This window comes from Petromyzon marinus, chromosome 4, assembly GCF_048934315.1.
Source record: "Petromyzon marinus isolate PM22_M1 ecotype Great Lakes invasive population chromosome 4, UKy_Petmar_22M1.pri1.0, whole genome shotgun sequence".
Lineage (NCBI taxonomy): Eukaryota > Metazoa > Chordata > Hyperoartia > Petromyzontiformes > Petromyzontidae > Petromyzon > Petromyzon marinus.
The window spans coordinates 18,989,790-19,015,546 of NC_133670.1; the positions used below are offsets into that span (position 1 = coordinate 18,989,790).

At 47.5% G+C, this 25,757-nt stretch overlaps 1 protein-coding gene across 1 annotated transcript; it reads right to left on the reverse strand.

Moving 5' to 3' along the window:
* Positions 1-1,692: 1,692 nt before the first annotated feature.
* Positions 1,693-25,462, reverse strand: LOC116938538 (von Willebrand factor C domain-containing protein 2-like). Its single transcript, XM_032945740.2, has 3 exons — positions 24,629-25,462; positions 15,130-15,259; positions 1,693-12,609 (listed from the first exon to the last, which is right to left on the reverse strand). The coding sequence occupies exons 1-3, from the start codon at positions 25,121-25,123 to the stop codon at positions 12,470-12,472; spliced, it is 765 nt and encodes a 254-aa protein (XP_032801631.2). The 5' UTR covers positions 25,124-25,462; the 3' UTR covers positions 1,693-12,469.
* Between the last annotated feature and the right edge of the window lie 295 nt (positions 25,463-25,757).

The following is a 25,757-nucleotide window of genomic DNA, read 5'->3' on the forward strand; positions in this document are numbered from 1 at the left end:
AGGGTGGGACTGGGTGGGGAGGGGCTGGGTGGGGAGGGGCTGGGTGGGGAGGGGCTGGGTGGGGAGGGTGGGGAGGGGCTGGGTGGGGAGGGGCTGGGTGGGGGGTGGGAGGGGTGGGGCTGGGTGGAGAGGGGCTGGTTACCCCGTGGTGCCCTTATAAAACTCAACGTTTAACCTACTCACGCCGGCTTGTGCCCGCCCTCACAGTCGGGCATATTTTCAGAATACACCACGTGCCGCCGATGACCCTGGCCATTGACCGAGCAACCCAACGTTCCTACCAGCTCCCTCCGCAGGAATGTGTTTTCACCAGCAGTGGCGTGAGCAAGCAATTGCAGGGCTGCAGCTGTTTGCTGATAGTACTGCGTTGGCAGGGGTGCACAAATAACAAAAGGAACTCAATACATTGACCAATAATACTGCCTTAAAAATAAACACATGTATAATAGGCGACGTTTCAGGCAATGGCCCTTCTTCACAGCCAGAGAGGTAAAGTGAATTGCGCCAGAGAAGTATGTTGCCTATCTCTCTGGCCTCTCTACGTGCTGTGTGCTGGTAGTCGCCTATCCAAGCACTATCCAGGCCAAAAAGCCGGCTTACCTTACGAGATCAGGCGCATCACGTGTGATTTTGGTCGTATACGCACACACCTGTGCGGGGTTTTTTTCTCTAAGGCGGGAATCGCAAGCGGGTTTCAGACGAGGAACCCAACCATCTCCGACACAAAAAAATGTTGGGCTATAAAGAAGGGCCATTTCCTGAATGCTCGCCAATTATATACACAGTATTTATTTTATGGCAGTATTGTTGACGACTGTCCTCAGTTTAGTGTAGTTAATTGTGCTTCTTTGTGCATCACTGCCAAGGGAGCATCACCAAATTATTCGATGAATATTCCGACAATCTGAGCTGTTGTGTTGCAGGGGTTGATTGTGCAGTTCGGCTGCGCCTACGGCCCGTTAAAAAAAAAAGAACATTGGCAAATAATGTACTGGTATAAGGCATTTAATGTAACTTTCGCTTTGCTGTTTTGTTGAATTGAATTTTACTGGCAAAAAATGTCCCATTTTGTAGCTGCTCACCTCGATCTATAAATGCTCTGATAGTGGCGTTGTCTTTGTTACCGTTCGCCTTTTGGCGTTCTCTGGACTGACACTGGTGGTGAGACGAGGCCCTAAAGAAGGCTCTCTCTGGTGTAGGCCAATCAGTTTCAAAGACAATGCCATAGATATTATCAGAGCATCTTTGTTTGCATGGTCACCACAAGTACTGTGTGGTTTATGCGAACTTGATTCCTTGCAAAATGTTTATATTTGGTGTTTGAACATCTTAACACCTGCTGTTTTATTGCCAGAAAGGGTAAAACATATTCTTAAATTTTCATAGATCATATATAACTCATATAACTATTGAGCAAAACCGCGAACTGTAGTACCAGCCAAGTAGTGTCCACCCACCTGCACACATGTACGCCTCCTTACCTGCGGACCTACTCACTTGAACACATGTTCACCTGCACCACTGTTCACGTTGGCTCAAGATAATGAAGGTAGTATATACTGCACACCATTACACATGTACTCTCTTACACATGTGCACCTGCTCACCTGTACAGCTGTAAAGCTGGACTCTGCACGATTTTGAATCGACCACAAAGCGCTCGGTGGATGCCGTTACATATCACACGAGCTATTTATAAGAGTGGGACAGACTTTATTGGAAAAAGGATACGTACACCACTGTTCACGTTGGCTAAATATAATTAAGCCTACATGTGTAATGTACAATATACTGTAGGTATATACTTTATAGATAACGCATCTCTTTTATGCCTCTATATACAGCGGTTCCTATGCCGTTTGAAAGTACCGTGTAATGTAAAACTACGAGTTACATTTTTAGTTGCAGGCGAATCAATGTTGTGCATCACAGTTAGTGCAGTAGTTGTCCACGTGGCGTCGGCACTGCACGCGTGCACGCGTTTCGGTTCACTCGGGGAATGCCAGATTATGAGACGACCCTCCGGACATTAAGAGACGCGTCCAAAAGACTCGTGCCCGATGCCAAGAAAGTCATACGGATCTGGTCACGAACACGCACACACCTTCCAGATTATAAGACGCACCCCCATCTCTTGATTTAGGATACAAAGGGGCTGCGTCTTATCGACCGGAGCGTACGGTAGTATGTCCTACAGTGGCGTATGTTTTTACATAGTCACACTGGTCAGCGCTTATACTTAAGCCACGGGGCAAACCGAACCCGGTGCAGCAATGACGAACTGTCGCTACACACAGCAAGCGTTCGCTAACAATCCACCGCCATCATCACCACCACCACCACCATCATCATCGCCACCACCAGAATCATCATCACTATCAGCCACGGTGAATCCACTGCTGACGTGGGCACTCCCGAAACAGCCGCTGACACCTCACACGCTCCTGTGATGTAAAACTCCGCCGAGCACCATCACAGGAGGCCACTGACTCGCTCCCTCTCCTACGGCCGCGCTCCATTCATTGCCTGCCACTCCGTCGTTGTTCTTGCCCGTCGCCCCCGTTGGCGGTCAGAATCAGAATATTTAACTACACTGGAGGAAACCGATGAGCTTTAAAGCTCTTTTTCACATCTGCCCAGCATCTCTTCTTCCAGCGACGTTGCCCTGCCCAAGTCCCCATACTTGCATTCCTTAACGATCTGCATGATGCAATTGGCCTGTGTACGGTATGCATAATTCTCTTTATGGCAATGGGAAGCAATCCTCGACGCGGCAAGGAAATGTTAACGCCCGTCACGTAGACCACTGCCGTCGTGATGTATGTATATGTACGCATGTTGAACTTCTTTCACACCGTACGCAGCTAAGCGCGCTAACCGTTGTCCGATGTGCAGTGGGAATGTTGGAACAGGTGAGGAATTGGTCCTCACCTGCAGCTGTGCTTTTCAATAGTCACTTCTGCTCATATTAAAGAATCTGTTGTACTTACAAATGGGAAATAAACACTCGTTTAAACACATGTCCATAAGTGTCGTCTTTTCTCGATCGTAAAAATTGCCAAAAAATCCCGATTGGCCACCCGCGGTGTATCTGTGTAAAGCACAGGCCTCTGTCAATCCACTGCTGGATGATGGGTTTCCCACGCCGGTCATGGAGTCTCGGGGGTTCATTGACCATACTTCACCATGCTGGTCGGTGCGGGTTGCTGAAGAAGGGGACACGTGGTGATCGGTTCAGCCATCACTCGCTTCTGGTATTAGCCGTGGCTGGGAAGGAATCGAACTTAGGTCACCGGGATGATCGCACAGAGCCCTAACCACGGCGCCACCGATTCTCCGATCTAGAAATAAGTCGGTGCTTTTCAGTCGATCACATTCATTTAGAAGGCGGCAATTCGTGCTTTCTATCTTCGTAGTATTCCAGATGTTCAATTTAAATGCCAAACAATGCCACTAATCTGAAATTATTACAGCATTGCTCGATTCCCGTATGAGGCGAATGCGGCTTTGGTGCCTGAAAAGGGCTGCCAAAAAACATTCACACAAGCCGGGTAATATTTGGTCTGAAAAGCCAATAAACTGATGGACTAAACTTATTCGTTATTTTTACGTATAGACACAGAATGTGGGTTTACCTCTTTTTGTTTTCTCCATGGTGCTCCACAACATCGCAACGTGCGTGTATATAACGTTGTTTTGTTTGCGCCATCGTTTAGATGGAGTCCTCTTGACAATGACGTCTGGTAACCCAGCAAGAAGTGCGATTCAACTGATGAGACCCAGAATGTCGAAACCGGCCCAGAGTTTTGCTTGCTTAAAACAAATGCGGACGAATAATATTTGTCTGGAAAGCGAATAGGGCGAGGGACTAAAACATTTTTATTTACACGTGGAGACAGAACAGGATTCTGATTATTATTCTTAGTTTTTTCGGTAAAGTCACGTTGAAGAGAAACAACAAAATAACAAAATATATAAAACAATAAAAAATTCTCACGACGTTTCGACCATAACTCAAACGGTCATCATCATAATGCAAACCGACACACCTGATGATGACCGTTTGAGTTATGGTCGAAACGTCGTGAGAATTTTTTATTGTTTTATATATTTTGTTATTTTGTTGTTTCTCTTCAACGTGACTTTACCGAAAAAACTAAGAATATGAATTACTGCAGTCACGAAAGCTTTAAATCAAAATTTAGGATTCTGATTATTTGCTGTTTGATAACAGCAAATGCTCAACCCCAACAACTACCCCCAAGATGAGCTCATTGTCCTGCGTGGAACCACCCTGTTTTGTATGTTTGCCGCAGTGTTTATCGGCAAGCGATGTGAATGCTGCCCCTTTTTGACTTGCATTACGAAATAAATGACAGAGCGAACGTTGACTGAGTACGTGCACAAGAAGTAAATGCATTTCCTCGCCGACGTATACACACAACCACGTTTTGTTTTCTGTGTTTCTATTCATGTGCGAGAGTCCTCGTTTGAAATATTTTTATACCCATAAAGGCAAAGGTGCAACCCAGCAATTGCTTGGTCACCCTACTGGCCGTGGATATGGGCCTCCACTTGATGGAACTCTACAGAGGGAGTTCAAGCCCTAGAGCAGACATGGGCAAAGTACAGCCCCCGGGGCTTTTTAATCCGGCCCGCCGAACTTGTCCAAATATTATTAAATTAAATTTTACCTTTCTCCTGTAATGCCCCCATTTTTCCATTAGATGGCGCACTTTGACTGGGAGTGTGGTGTATAGGGCTCGAAAGGGCACATGATCTCGCAATGCATTGTGGGCTGTCAGCGCCATTTTCAGGGTTTGTTTACATTGCTGAGTTAGATACGGGCTCCCTTCACTTGTTCGCTTTGCCCTGTGAGCCCTTCTGCAAAATAAGCCGATCAAGGAAACGAAAAGTGGACAATGAATGCCGAGTGTTTAACACGGAGTGGACAACAAAATACTTTTTCACTGAAGTCCAATCGAAGGCTGTATGCCTGATATGCCGAGAAACTGTCGCAGTTTTCAAGGAGTACAACATCAGTCGTCACTTTGCTACGAAGCATGCTAACTACGCTATCAAGCAGTCAACGCAAGAACAGGCGGCTATGGCTCAGAGGTTGGCGGCTAATTTACAGACTCAGCAACATTTTTTTCACCGACAAACTGCAATTCAAGAGTCAGCTACCAAGGCAAGTTTTTTGGTGGCATTCGAAATAGCAAAGGCTAGCAAGCCTTTCTCCGAAGGCAAGTTTGTTAAAGAATGCACGGTACAGACAGCAGACATCTTGTGTCCGGAGATCAAAAGCAAATTTGAAAAAGTCAGTTTATCACGCAGGACTGTGACTCGCATGTGTGGAACTGATTGATGAAAATATAGCCGGCCAATTAAACAAAAAGTCTGATTCCTTTGAGTTATATTCACTAGCACTGGATGAAAGTACGGACGTAAAAGACACTGCTCAGCTCCTCATTTTTATCCGAGGCGTTGACGACAGTTTTGCGATAACAGAGAAGTTTTTGACCATGGAGTCCCTGAAAGGAACAACGCGGGGAGAGGGCTTGTATAACCAGGTGTCTGCTGTCATCGAAATAATGAAGCTACCTTGGAGTAAACTTGTCAATGTCACAACGGATTGATCGCCAAATTTAACTGGAAAAAATGTTGGGCTTCTGAAAAGAATCCAGAATAAAGTGAAAGAGGAAGACCCTGACCAGGATCTTATTTTCCTTCACTGCATCATCCATCAGGAATCCCTGTGTAAGTCTGTATTGCAGCTTAATCACGTCGTGAATTCAGCCGTAAAACTTGTTACCTTTATACGAGCAAGGGGACTTCAGCACCGTCAGTTTATTACGTTCCTGGAGGAAACTGATGCGGATCATCAGGACTTGCTGTACCACTCTCGTGTCTGCTGGTTAGGTTTGGGGAAAGTGTTACAACGAGTGTGGGAGCTGAAAGAGGACATCATCGCATTTTTGGAGTTGATGGGAAAATCTGACGAATTCCCTGAGCTAAGCGACAAGAACTGGCTTTAGTGACTTTGCGTTTGCTGTGGACATATTTTCACACATGAATGAGCTGAATGTGAAACTGCAAGGGGAAAGATCAGTTTGTTCACGACATGTACAAACACGTGAAAGCCTTCAAATCCAAGCTCACTTTGTTCTCCAGACAAATTGCGAACAAATCTTTCGCTCATTTCCCCCACACTTGCCATGCAGGAAGAGGCACCGCGAAACGCAAAAAAATACAGCAAATCACTTGAGGACCTGCACGGAGAATTCTGCCGTAGGTTCTCTGATTTCGAAAACATTGAACAGTCACTTCAGCTGGTGTCCTGTCCCCTGTCACAAGACTCTGAAACGGCACCACAGGAGCTGCAGTTGGAACTGATAATCTTCAGTCTGACTCCATCCTAAAGGAGAAGGTCAACTCTGTTAAACTGAATGACTTCTATGCTTCACTTAACAGAGCCACGTTTCCAAACCTCCGGAGGACTGCACAGAAGATGCTGACTTTGTTTGGCTCGACTTATGTGTGTGAGAAGACATTCAGCGTCATGAACGCCAACAAAGCCCGTCACAGATCAAAGTTAACGGATCAGCACCTCAGATCTATCCTGACAATTGCCACAACCAAACTAACTCCAGACTTGGATGCACTGGCAAAAATGGAAGATCAACAACACTGTTCCCACTGAAACTGAAAGTGAAGATGTGTTGCTGCAGCGAGGTTGGAGCCAAATCTCCGACACACAGCCTGCGTGGCTGCTCCAACCTGTTAATGTAGACAATGAAGAAGTTCAAGTGAGGTCATTGGTTTGGGCGCAGGCCTCAGATGTTTCCATGATGTTTGATCAGTCACGTTACGACATGTTTTTGTATTGTTCATGTTCGTGCAATTTGTTAAACTGCCTTGCAAATAAAAAACTTTGCTACCTGTTAAAGGCCAAATCCTTTCATGTAATGATTTTTACACGTCATTTATATTAGTTCACACAAACACTCCATCCATCTGTTCCTGGCCCGGCCCCTCTGTCAAATTTTAGAACCCATTGTGGCCCGCGTGTCAAAATTTTTTTCCCCACCCCTGCTTTAGAGTCTACCTGATAGCATAGCTATCGGGTATTTTGGTCTACTCCTCCACGCCTGCCGGCAGCAGCGTCATTTGAATCTATAATTGTAGAGAGGTAAAACTAGCAAACAAATTGCCACTGCAGCACGGGGCATCCGAGGCATCTTCGTAAAAAGATGACGTACAGGGCGCGCTCTCTTTATTTACCATGATCTAGGGGCTCGACTTTCTGCACCGTAACAAAGGTGGTGCTCACCTGAATGACACTTGGTAAATCTCATTACAGCATCCGCGTGCGCTCTCTCAAGACAACAACTCAATAATATTTGCCCCTAAAAAAGGAAATATATAAAACAAAGAAAAATATCCCCCGTATAGCCTTGACAGACTATTGGGGCTAGTGCTGTTAGCGAACACCTATGAAGGCCGGCACAGAACACAAGGAGGTAGGTGCCCAGCACCACGTTCGGCCGCACCAGGTACTTAGTTGAGGCTGAGTCGACTTAGGGGAGGCTCAGTACCGGTCCAGATAATCATCCCTGGTCCTCGTCAAAAGTGGGAATCGAACTCGGGTGTCTGGTTTAGTAGCGCAATGCGCTACACACAAATATAATAAGCGATGTTCCGTGCAATGGTCTTTCTTGATATCAGAAAGATTTAGAAGGCCCATTGACCGAAACGTCGCTTATTATATACGTATTCCTTTCAGGGAAGTGTTTATCGACGAATGTGCTGAGGTTTTTTTTGTGTTTGTTATTTATACCTTAGGCACCACTACCAATGCAGCATCACATTTCTCTTTAGTGAAGACACTTCTCTCTTAAGAGCGCTGCTTTTCGCCAAGTGCTATCTTTACAGAAATCCGAGCTATTGCCTTCAAAGAAGGTCGGCTGTCATTAGCGCGTTTAATTATCTAGGCGAGCTCATTAAGATGCCCAACTTCGCTCGTGATAATGTGCTTATAATAAAAAAACCGGAATTGGCCTATAGGGGGATGTTATAGATCACTATGCACGGTTTCCTAAAGATTAACCTTTTGAAAGATCTCCCTGCGAGCGCCGTCCCAACAGAGCCCAGCCCACAGAGAAAAAAGTCCCGTTTGACCCCCTGTGGCCCCCTGATCTCACAGTGTGAGGCTTATGCACTACATGGATAAATATTTCCCTTGGTCGCAGTGCCAGATTAAGCTAGTGCGAGGCCTGTAGCATATGTTATAAAGGGGCCCTAAATAAAAAAAAACAAATATTAAAAACAAATTCACTTGCACAGTAAAGCAAATGTATTTTTTTATTTGCTATACAGCCAGATAATACGACAAATCGGTAACCTTAAACACCCAGTCGTTCCTACAAGTTGAAGGCAGTATAGCAGGGACGTGCGGTCAGGGGAGGCAGGAGAGGCAGAGCCTCACCCGTCATACTCCAATGAAAATAGCTGTTACAAAAAGAATAATAAAATGAAATAAATATTAAGATTTTTCCACTGATCTGTGTTATAAATGTAATATCTATACAATTCCAATAATTTTATAGTCAAAATCGCCAAATTTGCGGAGCTCCGCTGCAAACACAGGAAGAGACGGGAGGTGAGGCAGCGACGAGCTCAGCCTCCCCTCTGATTGCGCAACCCCTCAGTAACTGGATGGAGCGCGGGCAATCAGCGCGTGCCTGTTACTATCTCAGTGTGTCACCAATGTAATGTTTGTAGACCCCTTCATTTCATTTCCTCGCCTTCCATACTCCAGGTAACTTATTTCACGTATGTGTATAAAGATATTTAGCCTCGCTGGTCTCGTCATGAAACTGCAATGAAAAAGCACCAGGGGAGGCAGCTATCACATCTGCCTCACTGAGGGGGACGTGTCTAACACGCCCCCCTCAGTGAGGTCACCGTGAGGTCACGCCCCCCTCCGTGTGTGAATCTGGCTCTGACACTAGCCAGTGCCTCCCCAGCCATTGACTTCACCCCACGTCACTGCAGTATAGTACTATAGTAAAAGAGCAAGTGCAGAATCACTGAACCGGAATTGATAGCTTGAAAGCGTTTAGCGCGGGGGCCCTTGAAAGTGCGGGGTCCGTAGCTACTACATATGTAGCTACTTGTGCTACTAGGATAATCCGGTACTGTTTGGTCGACGAAGAACCCCTTCAACGCACGCTGGATCGGTGGCTGGCAAACACGAAGGGGCTGATATGACCTTACAGGACCAGACCCTTCAAAAAGCCAACAAGCACGTGTAACTTAAAATAAGGTTATCTAATGTATCGCCCGTCGGGGTTTTCAGGCAATGCTTCCCACTTACATTTGTTTCAACGGGAAACCCCCGGGGCCGGTTTCGACTTTTCATGATTCTCCTCAGCAGTGCTCGGTGCATTAAGACAACGAGATCGACCGGCGAGTATTCCGACTTGTTTAACGAAATGTGCGAGTGTGGTGAGGCAGCCAGCGACTAATGCACCGTGCTATGAACCCGGCGACATGAGTTCGAATTCCGCTCACGGCTAACATCAGAGGTCAGCAGCACGCGATTCTGCCGTTCTCCCGTTCACCAACGCGCATCGGCCAGCGTGGTGAAGTACGACCAACGGCAGGGTTTGGGGGAGGCCCTCATCCAGCAGTGGATTGAGAAGTTACTGGGAATCAATCTTGCTCTTGAGTGGTTCTACGGGGAACTGCATCCAGGAGTGGGTCACGGATGGAAAGGGGAATCATTCGCGTGTCCACGTGGAAGCAAAGGGCACGGACAAACACATTGAGGCTCTGGCGGTTGTCCCGTGTCGCTCTCCGATGTGTTTTTCGGTTCCGCCACGTGCTGCTCGGCATGACGTCCGACGTTTCGCTCCACGCACCGGGAAGCTCAAGCCCACTAAACATTTTTGTGCACTCGCCGCTGTGGCAGCTGAAACTCACGGCACATGGAGCGAAACGTCGGACATCGTGCCGCCGGAAAGAAAAAACAAACACGCGGATAGAGCCCCTAAAAACTTATAGGAGAGCTGCACACACACACACACGTGCCTCTTAAGAAGCAAGGTCGGTGGAGAGGTGCCTGGACGAAGACACCTGTCCCCTCTTCTCCCCCGCCCAATGAGACCTCCCGTCCACGACGTTTCACCCATGCCAATGCCCTCGTAAGTGCTATGGTGCGGTGCTTCCCGTCATTCGGGATAAGAGAGAGAGGGGGGGGGGGCTTGTCTTGCCACTGCAGTAATTAAATCCCAAAAGTTAAATGTTTCCGAGCGCTCGCAGCTCGCTGGCAGCCTCGAATTGGTGTCACGGGGTGGTGGTTTGGCTTGAGCTCTGTGGCCCTCAACTTCCCCGTATCCACCACTGCTTTTAAGGAGAAAAGATACCTGAACCGTATTGAAATTGTTACGCGCAGGCTGTGCACGGAGCCCGATAAGTGTATGGATACAATTCTAGATTTAAAGCTTTCGTGACTGCTAGGATCCATACTCTTTGGTTCTATTGGGTAAAGTCACGTAGGTGAAAATAAAATAACAAAAAATCACTATGAACCAAAGAGTATGTATGGATACACTCGCTGCTTGTGGCGTCGCGCGATTGAACTGGGCGCCGCCTGGTCCTAGGAATTATTTACGCACCCAACACCGCAAACTCCCGAGTCCCAAAATCTCGTCCCTTCATTTCGTAGCCCGGTGCCTGAGCCCCTCATGGCCTGTGGACCCCGGTGCAGTTGCACCGCCTGCACACTCCTCGACAGGTATGCCACTTGTGTCGGCTCTTGCTACGCCATGCGAGCGCCTGAGGATCACAAACGGGCTGCGTGGAAGCATTCGCGTAGGTTATTTTACAGGGGCTGTAGTGCTTCATGTAATCGATTCACATCGATTGTATGCATTCTCGCGATACATGCGTGGTTGGAGTCGCGTGTGCAATGATCGATGTTTTTTAAGTTCCTAATTTTGTGTTTACTGGGTTCGCGTGAGGACCCTCCAGCCACTAGTGCCTGCTACATGCACCACGACATTACAAAATAGCTGGTTATTGAATTATTTCGAGGTGGGGCGATTAGTCGGTTAATCAAACGACATATTATTATCGAACACTCTTGCTAATTGATTATTGTACTTGGACAATAATCTCCCCAGAAAGCCACGCCCAGTGTGACAACGTGGCCGATGATGCCAATGGCGTCACCAAGGCCAGAATATTACCTCCCGTCCAGCGGCACACATGCGAACAGCGGTAATGATTTTTCCCAACTAACTATATTGTTTTGTTATCAGATTAGTCGAGTGATCAAAGCCATAATCGTTACAGTAACTGACAACTTAAATAATTAGATATCTGAATTCTAAATACATAGTCACAATTCATGAAATTGTGATGGAGTGGACGATAGTCCAGAACGCTGTTCAGTGAATTATGTTGGCACGCCACATCCATGTTACCTTATTTTGTTCTCATGATACTTATCATGTCCTCATACAATTATAGGAATGAGAGGTTCAATAACATAGCATTTCTATGGATAGTTGCACCTTGAAATCTAGTGGTAGTTAGTACCTTATGCTGATGATTCCTGCTCCAAGGCAGCCTAGCTGCGTTCCGGAAAATATCGAGTGAGAAATGAAGCCCTGATGAAACAGGACACGTAGACGATACGGATGACACTGTCTTCTTGTGATTCTAATGGGAAAGATCACCTCCTCGCCCTGTCGCTTTTACGAACATGCCAGCCAGTGTTGCAAGTCAAGCGGCCGCTCTGACTCATCAAGCCAGGGTTACAGAAACCATATCAAATCAAATAAAAGTGTATTGGTCGCTTACACGTTATGCTGATGTTATAGCTTGAGTTGTCAGCTCCACAACACTGCAATAGAATGTCTAACAAATAATCAACATATGCGTGGAATGCTGCTTATGCATTCCCCTGTCTCTCTATCGCACTCACCCGAATGTCAAAATCAGAATCTGTATCTAGACTGGAGGAATTACGATGAGCTATGAAGCTCTTTTTCACGGCAGGGATGTGTCTCCGCGTGACGCTTTTGCGTTGGCCTCCTGCCATCACGGATGAGCGGAGAGTGGAGGGGCGGGGATGGATGAAGCATGGACGCAGTGCTGCAGCAGGAAGGGAGGGGAAAGGGTGGCTTTTTGGGGGGAGGGAGACGGGTGGGGTGGCCTTCTGGAGTGGGGCGTGCTGGGGGCTGGCGCCGCACGTATGCGTAGCCGAATCGTAGGAGAACGAAGCGAGCAGCGGCGGCTTGGTGGCTCAACAATTTTTTTTTTGCGGCTGTGGCGGTGCTGGCGCCAGCAGCTGCCGGAATGTCTAGCCACGGCTCTGGGACGGACGTAGAGTCCATCCACACGGGAGGAAATGATGACCACCCCTGGCGCCCACCGCCGAACCACCCACCACCGCTCGTCAGCAGTCATGGATGCAGGTGGCCTGGCGGTCCGTCTTGTACCAGTCGCCGTCGAAGTTGCAGTTGCAGGTGGTGCATTCGTCCACTTTGACCTCTCGACCCGCGGGGATGACGTTCGAGCCGGCCAGGCAGTTTGGTCCTGCGTGCGGGTTGCGCGTATATTAGAGAGAGAGGAGGAGGAGGAGGAGGAGAGAGGAGGGAGAAACAATCGTTGACAAATTGATTTTAAATATAATTCATACCCGTGGATTACGTTAACACTTTCCAACACTTTGTGCGTTTTGCCTAGAGAAGTATTTCATTAGCAGTGTGGAAGGCAACGGATCACTGTCAGTAGAGCATTTTCAGGTAATCCTTTTTTGTTTTGGTTTGTTTACCTACGTGGCCAATTAGGGGAGTTATAGACCCCCCCCCCCCCCCCCGATGGGGATAGAGTGAATGCATACACACTTTGAACAGTTTGAAAGCTTTGTAGCCTTTGCAAATCCCCTTGAATGCTGCTTATATCTTCAGATCTTTGAAGCTAAGCCGGATAGAGCCTGGTAAGTAATCGGATAAGAGACTGCATGGTTGATACAAAATATTGTAGGGCTTGGATTGTGAGGTGGCCAGGAACTGGTAGTACTGCATTGGATTATTGAATCCATCTGCACAAAGCTTTGAATGTTACACCCTCGTGTGTAACTTCCCGCCAAACACGAATTAATTGAATTGGTCAAAAATGTCAAATGCAGCAAGGCCCTCCTGCAAGATTGTCTCAGTTGGAGCTTTCCCGGATAAAGGGCATAACAATTTCAAATAATATGTCCTGACCTTTACTGTCATACACGTGCCTATATTTCATACACACGTGTTTTGGCTCTCCCTTTTTCTCCGTGCTATTATACAATATCGATGATCACGTTTTGACGTTTAAATTTTCAACGCTTGCTTTTTTTTTGTCTGTGTTTCCTCCGCTGTTTGGTTCCAGCATTGGAATGCTGTGCGGCGTTTATCGCTGCGTCTGTGTAGACCGAGGTCTCCCTTGGATAAGCGAACACTCGTGAAGGTCGGAACGGGTGGGTGACCAGCACCAACGTCCGACCGCCTTTGTTTCCCCAGTGGCGATGTTTAGACACACACACTCCGCCAAAGTGCCTTGACGAGGCCCAGAACCCGGTTGAGAAAATCGTCACCGATATCGGTCGTGAGCGGGAATCGAAAGTTAATGCACCGTTTTGCAAGCGGTGTATTTCCGTGGTTCGCTGGAGTCGTAGCGCAGCGCGCTAACCGCTACGCTACCACTCCCCGTGGCTGCAGGCACGCAAGAGTACTCGGGGCGCACGGACTCGCTCACAATGCAGCGCGGTGTATCGCACTTTTTGACCAATTAAACCCAAATTAGATGTCCACACGCGTCCACTCACCGCGGGGCAGCGCCGGAGGGATGTGATTGGTTGCTGGGTTGCTGGGGGTCGTTATTTGTGGGGCCCCATTACGGGGAGGGGGGAGGCGGGGGGCGGGTGGAGGACCGACGACTCTTAAGCAGATGACGAATTTTTTGAAGAGCGCGGTGGAGTTGGTGGGAGGGGTGGTGGGGGGGATGAGCGAGGAAGCCCGCTGAGTGCGGGGAAGGAAAGCGTTCTCGGACATGCTCACCTCCTCACCCAGAGGGCCCCTTGCAGAGATCAAACCAGAGTAACCCCCTCTCCCCCTCACATTTTTTTTTCCTCCTTGAAGATACGTAACTCGCATAGACGGTGTGTCCCGGGCTGTCCGACACGAATGTGAAAATTCGCTAATGAGTAAGTCGTCTTTATAGTTGAGTTCAAACGCCTCATTGTGGTACTCTACTCTGACGTCAGCTTTCATACCTTTAACCCGTTCAATATACAATGGGGGCGCCTACCTGCGATGTTCTACTTGAAGCAGCTTCAAGCTGTCGCCGGACAGCGCGCGCCACGCCGCCTGGGTGCGCCTCTAGAAGACAAGGCTCGCCGTGCTACCTTTGTGGCCTGCCCCGTCATTTCAGACGGCTCCCATTAAGATGGAACGAGCGGCTGTTATGTAAAAAAAAAATCTCTCTGGCATAGAAAATGCGGAAAATCCACCACTGGCTCAAGATTGCCAACATAGATGAGCACTGCCCAATGATGAGGGTTTACACACAATGACAATGATCATTAAGGGTCCCTCTGGCATCTGGGAACTCCAAGAGGTGGCTCAGAGGTCACAGACATGGCAACGGCACAGCTGACACCCTGGCTTCTAATGTATGATGAAATAGAGTTATCAAGTGGAGTAGGCTGATAGTCTCAGCCCAGTCACCAATGCCTGTAGAAATGGCTGCACAAAAGACATCACATTAACTTTCAGGTTCCACTTAATTTGGCTCATTTCCTGCTTTGACGGTGCCCCCAAGGCGCCGCCCCCCGCCCCCCCCCCCCAGTGTGCAGATAGAAAGGTCACTTTAAGGGGTTCTAAAACGTCGTTCTGTCATATCACGTTCCAACGGGCTATTCTTGAGCACGTGGGCTCGTGCGTCGTTCTCGGTTTCTGAATGGAGGCCGCTTCCCGTGAACGACACCGACAGCACAGAGTGAGTACGACATCGGGACAGGGGCTGAGAGCCGGCCTGCCCCACGCAGCGGGAAGGGGCTCAGAGCGGCCAAGGCGGTACCGTGTTTGCAGACGGGACAGCACTGCTTGGGCTCGTAGACGGGGTCCACGCACTCGGGCAGCGGGCAGTCCGAGACCACGCACGTCACCTCCCCGTCCGCCTCGCAGCGGCACCGCTCGCATGGGGACAGCTGCCGTGGGCGGGGGTGGGGAAGTGGAAGGAAGGGAATGAGGAAGGGATTGAAACGTGAGGAAAGCGAGGGACGGGGAGGATTAAAAAATAAAATAAAAAGGGTTGGAGGGGTTCGGGAAAAATGGCAGGGATGTGAGTCGGGTGGTAAATGGATGGGAGGGGTGAGATTAATTAAATGGATTGGGGGGAGGAGAGAGGTGTCGAGGATGGGATGTATGGGCAGGGACGTCGGGGATGGTAAGTGGATGAGAAGAGAATGGTTGGGATGGGAGAGACGGGATGGATGAGAAGAATGAGAGTGATCGGAGGTGACCGGATGAGGATGGGAGTACTTAAGAAGAACGAGTGTGTTGGAAATGAAAGGGAGGGATGTGAGTGAGGCGGACGGCAGGAATGGGAGAGATGGGATTGGTGGGAAGGTTGAGAGGGATGGGAGGGATGAGAAGGGTAAGAAAATGTAAGACATAGGAAGGACGGGAGGGTTGGGAGGTGGACGGAAAAGTGACAAGAGCATGATAGCAGTGTTACGCAAGAAGCTTGTTGCAGAGGGACGATTGGAACGGGAAGGGATGGTAGGTGGACCGGATGATCGAGAAGGATTTGCGGGTTGTGCCGGAGAGGGCCAAGAGGGATGTGCGGGATGAAGTAGGAATTGCGACCGAGCTCGATCTCAGGGTGAAGTGATGGATCGTGGCATCATCCTCTCGAGCCCAGGGTTATGCCCAGAGCTGTCGTCGCAGAGGCTTGAAATCGCATTACCCGCGGGTAACCACAGGCTCGTGGCGTGCGGCGCTCTGACTTCGGGAGATGAAAACAACGGAGTGGGCGAAAAAGCAAAAAAACACAAAGAGAGGCAAACGACGTTCACTCACTGAGGGGGGGGGGGGGGGTGGGGCGGGGGGGTCAGTGCGTATGTAAGGGATAACGCGGCTGAGCAGTCCGGTAAAAGGGTGCAGCCCTGCAATTGCTTGCTTACACCACTGTTGGTGGAAGAGCCTCCCTTAGAGAGAGCTCCATTTTGGCCGAATCTTCTACGCTGACCAGATGCACTGGAAGAGGTGGACGTACCCACATTTTACCCCACCACACGCGACTTACCAATCGACTACCTGAGGTCTATCCTTTTACACTATCTGGGTGGACAGAGGCTGTCGGATTTAAGAGCCTCCCCCCTCCTTTGTTTCACCGCCACGCCAGGAGGTCGAACGGAACCAGTGACCCCTGGATTGCAAGTTCGGCCAACTTACCATTAAACCCCACGGGCAGCGTGCAAGTACCCGGCTAAGGGAGTGGGAAACGGATATCGTTTTTGCATTCATCACACCCAGGACATTTCTTTCGTTTGTTCAGTGCACCGCGTCCTTTGCGCTATTGGTGAACAGATGTTGCCCCTTTGTGCTGGAACAAACCGTGCGTGCGTGAGCGATGCGGCTTCAATGTGATTGCACGGGGAAGAGTCGCACGCATGAGGGAAGTGATATTTCCAGGAGGCCACTGATCTGTCTGAGCTGGGGTTATCGGTTCAGCTCAGTTTTAATAAATTGCTCTGGTGGGAGAATCGGCGACGCAGTGGTCCGCGCACTTGCGCCATGAACCCGGTGCCACAGCTAACATGAGTGGCGGGTGATATCTGAACAAGTCCTGCACTGTGCTTGCCACTCATTACACACAAAGTGCTTTCCACAAATGAACCACAATACCTTGCTCATCTCAACGAGCATAAACCATCACGCAAACTCCGGTGATCCTTGCAAGCAGCGGCTTTTGGCTAGTCATCGAACAAAGATTGACAATGCATCGCGCTTTCAGATGTGCTTCTGCAGCCGTCTGGAAGGCTCTTCCTTCCGAAATTAGGAAGTCACTGGAACTGTGCACTTTGCAATAGAGATTGAAAACTCATTTCTCGAGAACTGTTTATTGTGCGCGTTAAGTTTGTTGTCCATCCCCCGCTCCTCCAATTATCACGGTTAACTACGTACGGTGCTAAAGAATATACATACATACTGACCAGCGTGGTGCAGTAAGGTTAAACAACTCCCAATAATTGACACGAGGTGGATTGACACGAGCTCAGATCATGCTAATAACCTGACGATGCTGGATGTACTCTCCGGCAAAAAGAGATTCGTCTCCAGCACGCACCAGTCTGCTGAAGCAGGAATGTATTTGGGATATTTGATCCACGTTTTACAATACATCTTTTGACGCGACCTAACCCAAATGAAACCAATTATGAAAGCGTACGCATAAAATGTACTATTTTTGATTATTACGTAACATATTCCAGATTACGTACATTTCTTCTTTGCACGTGGAAATGTTGCACTGGGACTTGGATACTCGTTCACAAAAGAGCGTCTCGAAGCCGGGTGCACACCTGTGATCCACTGATTTGGAGAAATAAGATTGTGGATTGTGCTAGGTGTGTAAATGCCCAACATCTGCTGGCCTGCAACGTGACCACGAGATGTAAGTACAGCAAGTGGGTTCGTGAATCCTTCCGTACGGACGTTCGAGTGTTACCCCCCACGCATTGCTTGCTTGGTGGATTTTCTCAAAGTACCACGGTCTCCTCCCACACAAAGCAAAACCTTCAGAGGCAAAAATTACTCGGCCAAACATTCCAATGCGGATTAAAAGGTGCAACCCTGCCATTTAGAGTGCGCTCTTAGACATTTCCTCCAGAGGGCATGCGATCGATTCTTCCACACGTCTTGGAAGGGGTGGGAACGCCCCCGGTTTAATCCACCACACAAGCCCCAGGACCCGAGTGAAGTTCGCCCGGTGCGTAATGAATTCTGTCGACGACTGCCGTAAGTAAACGTATTTTACGCGTGGCTCTCCGAAGCGTTTTCGGGTTGTACCGAGCGTTGTCCGGCGTGAAGTCCGACATTTCAATCCACGTGATGGGAGTTTCTTCAGGTTACTGAATTTAATTTCGGTTCCCAGCACATGGAGCGGAACGCTGGACCATTATTGCCGAATAGCACGCGGTAGAATTGCGCAGAATTTGAAATTTACCCGAAAAAATACTCAGTGGGGAAAAATTACTCAGTTGGGAAAAGTGTAGCGACTTAGCACCCCACTACGAAACTACAGCAGGCTATGAAATATCCCAATGTGCCAGGACCATCCTGATAAAAAAGAAAGAAATACGTTTTGATATTCAGCGAGGCTTTTCCGGGTAAATAAAGGGAATTATGATACATTTTAAACTTGAAACTTTTGTGACAGCAGGAATTATTATTCTTGGTTATTTCGGTAAAGTCACGTAGATAGAAAATACAAATAAAATGCAGCTATTTTAATTTTTTATTTATTTTTGATTTTTATTTTCTATCTACGTGTCTTTACCGAATGAATTATGAGAATAACAAGAACCCAAAAACACATTGGAGAGCTACAGAGAACAATCGCGAAAACCGAAGCCGTGTTATATCGTTCACATGTAAGCAGCGTGCTCTATGACTGTGTAAGCAGCGTGCTCTATGAGTGTGTAAACAGCGTGCTCTATGAGTGTGTAAGGAGCGTGCTCTATGACTGTGTAAGGAGCGTGCTCTATGACTGTGTAAGCAGCGTGCTCTATGACTGTGTAAACAGCGTGCTCTATGAGTGTGTAAGGAGCGTGCTCTATGACTGTGTAAGGAGCGTGCTGTATGACTGTGTAAGCAGCGTGCTCTATGACTGTGTAAGCAGCGTGCTCTATGACTGTGTAAGGAGCGTGCTCTATGACTGTGTAAGGAGTGTGCTCTATGACTGTGTAAGGAGCGTGCTCTATGACTGTGTAAGGAGCGTGCTCTATGACTGTGTAAGCAGCGTGCTCTATGACTGTGTAAGGGGCGTGCTCTATGAGTGTGTAAGGAGCGTGCTCTATGACTGTGTAAGGAGCGTGCTCTATGACTGTGTAAGCAGCGTGCTCTATGACTGTGTAAGGAGCGTGCTCTATGACTGTGTAAGGAGCGTGCTCTATGACTGTGTAAGGAGCGTGCTCTATGACTGTGTAAGCAGCGTGCTCTATGACTGTGTAAGCAGCGTGCTCTATGAATGTGTAAGGAGAGTGCTCTATGACTGTGTAAGGAGCGTGCTCTATGACTGTGTAAGCAGCGTGCTCTATGACTGTGTAAGGAGCGTGCTCTATGACTGTGTAAGGAGCGTGTGCTCTCTCTGGTGTGCACGCCTGAGCGATATTAACCAGCGGGGTGTGGGGGCTCGATCCTCCATCCATGAACGCCTTGAGGGGCTTAAATCACCTCAGTGTTAATGGTTCACATTACCTTAGTGTTAATGGTTTACATTACCTTAGTGTTAATGGTTTAAATTACTTTGGTGTTAATGGTTTACATTACCTTGGGGTTTATGGTTTACATTACCTTGGTGTTAATGGTTTACATTACCTTGGTGTTAATGGTTTACATTACCTTGGGGTTAATGGTTACATTACCTTAGTGTTAATGGTTTACATCACCTTGATGTTAATGGTTTACATTACCTTAGTGTTAATGGTTTACATTACCTTGGTGTTAATGGTTTACATTACCTTAGTGTTAATGGTTTACATTACCTTGGTATTAATGGTTTACATTACCTTGGGGTTAATGGTTTACATTACCTTGGTGTTAATGGTTTACATTACCTTGGTGTTAATGGTTTACATTACCTTGGTGTTAATGGTTTATATCACCTTAGTGTTAATGGTTTACATTACCTTGGTATTAATGGTTTACATTACCTTGGGGTTAATGGTTTACATTATCTTGCTGTTAATGGTTTACATTACCTTGGTGTTAATGGTTTACATTACTTTAGTGTTAATGGTTTACATTACCTTGGTGTTAATGGTTTACATTACCTTGGTGTTAATGGTTTACATTACCTTGGTGTTAATGGTTTACATTACCTTGGCGTTATTGGTTCACATTACCTTAGTGTTAATGGTTTACATCACCTTAGTGTTAATGGTTCGCATTACCTTAGTGTTAATGGTTTGCATTACCTTAGTGTTAATGGTTTACATTACCTTAGTGTTAATGGTTTACATTACCTTAGTATTAATGGTTTATATTACCTTAGTGTTAATGGTTTACATTACCTTAGTGTGAATGGTTTACATTACCTTGGTGTTAATGGTTTACATCACCTTAGTGTTAATGGTTTACATTACCTTGGTGTTAATGGTTTACATTACCTTGGTGTTAATGGTTTACATTACCTTAGTGTTAATGGTTCACATTACCTTGGTGTTAATGGTTTACATTACCTTAATGTTAATGGTTTACATTACCTTGGTGTTAATGGTTTACATTACCTTGGTGTTAATGGTCAATATCACCTTGGTGTTAATGGTTTACATTACCTTAGTGTTAATGGTTTATATTACCTTAGTGTTAATGGTTTACATTACCTTAGTGTTAATGGTTTACATTACCTTGGTGTTAATGGTTTACATTACTTTGGTGTTAATGGTTTACATTATCTTGGTGTTAATGGTTTACATTACCTTAGTGTTAATGGTTTATATTACCTTGGTGTTAATGGTTTACATTATCTTGGTGTTAATGGTTTATATTACCTTGGTGTTAATGGTTTACATTACCTTGGTGTTAATATTACCTTGGTGTTAATGGTTTACATCACCTTAGTGTTAATGGTTGACATTACTTTGGTGTTAATGGTTTACATCACCTTGGTGTTAATGGTTTACATCATCTTGGTGTTAATGGTTTACATTACCTTGGTGTTAATGGTTTACATTACCTTAATGTTAATGGTTTACATTACCTTGGTGTTAATGGTTTACATTACCTTGGTGTTAATGGTTTACATCATCTTGGTGTTAATGGTTTACATTACCTTGGTGTTAATGGTTTACATTACTTTGGTGTTAATGGTTTACATCATCTTGGTGTTAATGGTTTACATTACCTTGGTGTTAATGGTTTACATTACCTTAGTGTTAATGGTTTACATTACCTTGGTGTTAATATTTTCTTGGTGTTAATGGTTTACATTACCTTAGTGTTAATGGTTTACATTACCTTGGTGTTAATATTTCCTTGGTGTTAATGGTTTACATTACCTTGTTGTTAATGGTTTACATCACCTTGGTGTTAATGGTTTACATTACCTTGGTGTTAATGTTTTACATTAACTTGGTGTTAATGTTTTAACCCTGGCGAAAGAGTTAAGAGAAATCTGTAATTCTTCTCGTATGCACACGCAATAAAGCTCTAAAAACAGCGATTATATACAGTAAGGGAAAAAAGTATTTGAACCCCTGCTGATTTTGTACGTTTGCCCACTGACAAAGAAATGATCAGTCTATAATTTTAATGGTAGGTTTATTTGAACAGTGAGAGACAGAATAACAACAACAAAATCCAGAAAAACGCATGTTAAAAATGTTATAAATTGATTTGCATTTTAATGAGGGAAATAAGTATTTGACCCCCTCTCAATCAGAAAGATTTATGGCTCCCAGGTGTAATTTATACAGGTAACGAGCTGAGATTAGGAGCACACTCTTAAAGGGAGTGCTCCTAATCTCAGCTTGTTACCTGTATAAAAGACACTTGTCCACAGAAGCAATCAATCAATCAGATTCCAAACTCTCCACCATGGCCCAGACCGAAGAGCTCTCCAAGGATGTCAGGGACAAGATTGTAGACCTACACAAGGTTGGAATGGGCTACAAGACCATTGCCAAGCAGCTTGGTGAGAAGGTGACAATAGTCGGTGCGATTATTTGCAAATGGAAGAAACACAAAAGAACTGTCAATCTCCCTCGGCCTGGGGCTCCATGCAAGATCTCACCTCGTGGAGTTGCAATGATCATCAATACATCACTCGCCGCCGACCCATGAGGTGTTACGTAACTTCCAAATGGGTATGGCACGCGTTTGCATTGGCGCACGGCTTAATTTCTCATTGAATATCAGCCGCTATCTTGGTAGAAATTCCGAGAATGTTATACTTGCCATGAGCAGCGTGGTGAGGTTATGATCACACAACTCGCATGACCAACACGACGTGGACAGTATTTCGTCCAGCAGAGCATTGACTGTTAATTCAAATAGCGGAGTTTTAGGTAAACCTAATAAGGTAAACAAACACATTCTGGCCTGTGTTAGCAGTGGTGCACACGTTTGTAGAAAACAGAACAGGGGTATTGCCCGAAACGTCGGTCTACCATGTGTCCTCTTATGAGCAGAATTACTGACGATGGTAGTGAGTTTTCATCTTCTCTTCCTATCGAGTTAATAAACCAGTAATGCAGTGCCTGTATTCGAGTAATGCAAAATTGTTATTAAGAAATTAATAATCTTTTTGATTTAAAGTTTTCGTGACTGCAGAGATTCATGTTCTTGGTTCTTTCGGTAAAGTAATACAAATATAAAACAATAAAAATTCTCACGACGTTTCGACTGCAACACGACTGCAACACAAGCAATCATCATCACACCTGATGTGATTGCTTGTGTTGCAGTCGAAACGTCGTGAGAATTTGTATTGGTTTATATTTTTATTATTTTATTGTTTCCCTTCTACGTGACTTTACCGAAAGAACCAAGCATATGTGTGTGATTCGTTATGCGGGGAGCGGTGGTGTAGCGATTAGTTTGCTGCACCACGAACCCGGCCACCCGAGTTCGATTCCCGCTCACGGCCAACACCAGTGACGATTATCTGAGATCGGTCCTGGACCTCCCCTAGGTCGACTCAGCCTCAAATAAGTACCTGGTGCGGTGTGTAAAACATCACCACTGGGGATACAAAGGGTGCCAGGCGTGGTATTGGCCAGCCATCCTCTCGTGAGCCGTGCCGGCCTTCATACATGTCACTCGCTAACAGCACCTGCCCCACAAGTCTGTTCCAGGCTATACGGGGGGATCTTTGTTCTGGTGGTTCGTAATGAATTGCCATCAGAATGTAATGGTAATCTGAGATAACGATGCAGCTTTAACGCGCACGTCGACCGAGTATCAAATAGGGCCTTGCAGTGACATGAGTGACTGGGTGGGCTGGAGTTAAAACGCAGTGTTTGTTGTTGTTGTTGCCAGGTGGAAACAATTCACTCTCTTGTTACCTGATTAGTGCGGCCGAGACGATAACCAGTGGCGGATACATTTTTGTTTGCGGCCTCTTTCGAAGTGATTCGGTTTCATGTTGTCGCGGGCCTGTAAGGCTGGCCCACATCCGATTTAAAGTGTCGCCCATGATGTGCAGGTCATGTGGTGGCTTAAATTTCGGCTTATCACATTTTAACGCAGTAAAATCAGAGGGAAAATATACCCGTTGAAGAGGGGGGGGGGGGGAACCAACATTAAAAGTCAAATGTTTCTTTTTTACTGTAGCCAACAACCTCAACCGGCGTTGCTTTGTAGTGCTCATCAGCAAGCTGCTAACACGATGAATGTTAACGTGACCAACAACAAAAACGAGGCACTTACTTTCGTCCTGTGCTAGCAAAACGTGCGATCAGCAAAAAACGTGCTTGCCCATTCCTGAACGTGATGAGCAGCAAGTCAGTGCGAACAAGAACTGCATTTGCCTCATCGTCGGCAAACGCGTGCGCGTACGCGAACTGTTTCACACAGACAAAACAAAGACAAAGATCCCCCACCCCGTATAGCCTTAACAGACTGTTGGGGCAAGTGCTGTTAGCGAAGGGGGGTGGTTGGCCAGCACTACGCCCGGCCGCCTTTGTCTCCCAAGTAGCGGATGTTTACACTTTGCACCAGGTACTCGTTTGAGGCTGAGCCGACCGAGGGGAGGCCCACGACCGGTTCAGATAATGGTCGTTACACACACACACGCACACACACACAGACACACACACACACAGACACACACACACGCAGACACACACAGACACACACTATCAATCAAGCGAGTTTGTGTTGCTGCCTTAGCCATCGCTCACACGTCACACAGACTCAATTCTATAATTGTATTGTTTCCCTTCTAATAATACAATTATTGTTTTAATTTTTTTATTATTTTATTGTTTCCCTTCTACGTGACTTTACCGAAAGAACCAGGAAAATGAATAATCATTTACTGTCAGTTGTCGCCCATAACCGGTTCAGGTATTCCTCGCTATTGATCGATCTTAGCCGTGGCCGGGAATGGTTTCCGCGGGCAGTGGAGCAATGAATTAATTGGGAGCTCCTCGGCCGCGGTGGGTTTCTATGTATATTGAACTTCTTTCGCACCGTACGTAGCCAAACCGTGCTAATGATCGTCTGGGTGACCCTCCTGCCCCGTGGCTCTGGGCGCCGTCGCACCGACTGCGCCCTTAAACGCCGAATCGTCCCCGTCGCCGACGTCAAAAGAGCGGCCAAATTAAAACGCGCACCCGGCACGTTACCTTGAACTCCTGCAGCGACCCGTACTTGGCACCCTTGAAGTCGCAGCCGCTGCGAACCTGCTTGCACTGCTGGCAGCAGCCGTCCGACTCGACGCGCACGCACTTGGGGTGCAGGCGCGGGCACTCGGGCGGCGCGCACACGGGCCCGTCCTCGGCGCACACGCACGGGCACGAGGCGTGCCCTGGGAAGAAGCGCTCCCCGAGGCGGAAAACGCGCCCCGTCGCGTCCTCGCAACCCCGCTGCGCCCGGCGGTCGTGCTCGCCCTCGTAGGCGCCGGGCGACGTCGTCTCCTGCAGGGAGGCTGGGCTAGGCGCCGCGCCGCCTCGCGAGCCGAGACCCGCGGCGGCTGCGAGCCGAGCGACGTCCGGAGCGCCGAGGGTCCGCGGCCCCGGGGAGAGCGGACCGGCGCCGAGAGGGTGGATCAAGAGGGGCTCGAAGTAGATTAGGGCGAGGAGGAGCGCTTGCCCGCGAGAGAGACGTGGCAGCGCCCTCATGGCTGAGACGCCGGCGAGAGAATTGCGTAAAAATGTAGCTCTCGGCAGCGCGGTGTGATTTATGCGCCCAAGCCGATGCAGCGGGGGCACCCCAGCCAATTTACGGTCGCGACGCAGGGAAGCCGCTACGGAATGCGGAGTCGCTCTCGGAGAGTCGTGCGTTCGAGTCGCATGTTAAGCGGCTTTATAACCTACCTCGTGCATTACTACGCCACCACCAACCACCACCACGTCCCGTGACTGCGCGTCCGCGTCAGGAGCCGGAGTGAGCGCGGACCGTGCGTGTGCGAACTTGAAATGCGGAGCGAGCGAGACGGGGGTGACACAGCCACTGCCCCCCCCACCCCCAACTCCCGCAACGCGGCCTCCCGCCCCCTGCGCCGACAACGCGCACGCACGCACGCACTTTGAGAGAGGAAAAACCCAAATGTGCCATTTCTAGCATGACCTGTAAATTCACATTGGAGTCATGAAAAACCAGCTACACGTTCGTGGATTCAGAGGTTTTACTTAACCAGGTGAGGTCTCTTTCAGATTAGCATTCTGCCAAATTTGGTTACGCTCTGAACTCGAAAAACACGTCGACGTTTCGGCTGACTGCCTGCTTCAGAACATATAACAACAACAACAACAC

Bases quoted from the DNA above. Each gene is read 5' to 3' on its own strand.
- LOC116938538 (XM_032945740.2), bottom strand. From the start codon at position 25,123: ATGAGGGCGCTGCCACGTCTCTCTCGCGGGCAAGCGCTCCTCCTCGCC. The intron at 15,260-24,628 runs GTAACGTGCCGG...CGCCCACGGCAG, and splicing joins GGTCGCTGCAGGAGTTCAAG to CTGTCCCCATGCGAGCGGTG. The intron at 12,610-15,129 runs GTACCGCCTTGG...ACCCGCACGCAG, and splicing joins CTGTCCCGTCTGCAAACACG to GACCAAACTGCCTGGCCGGC.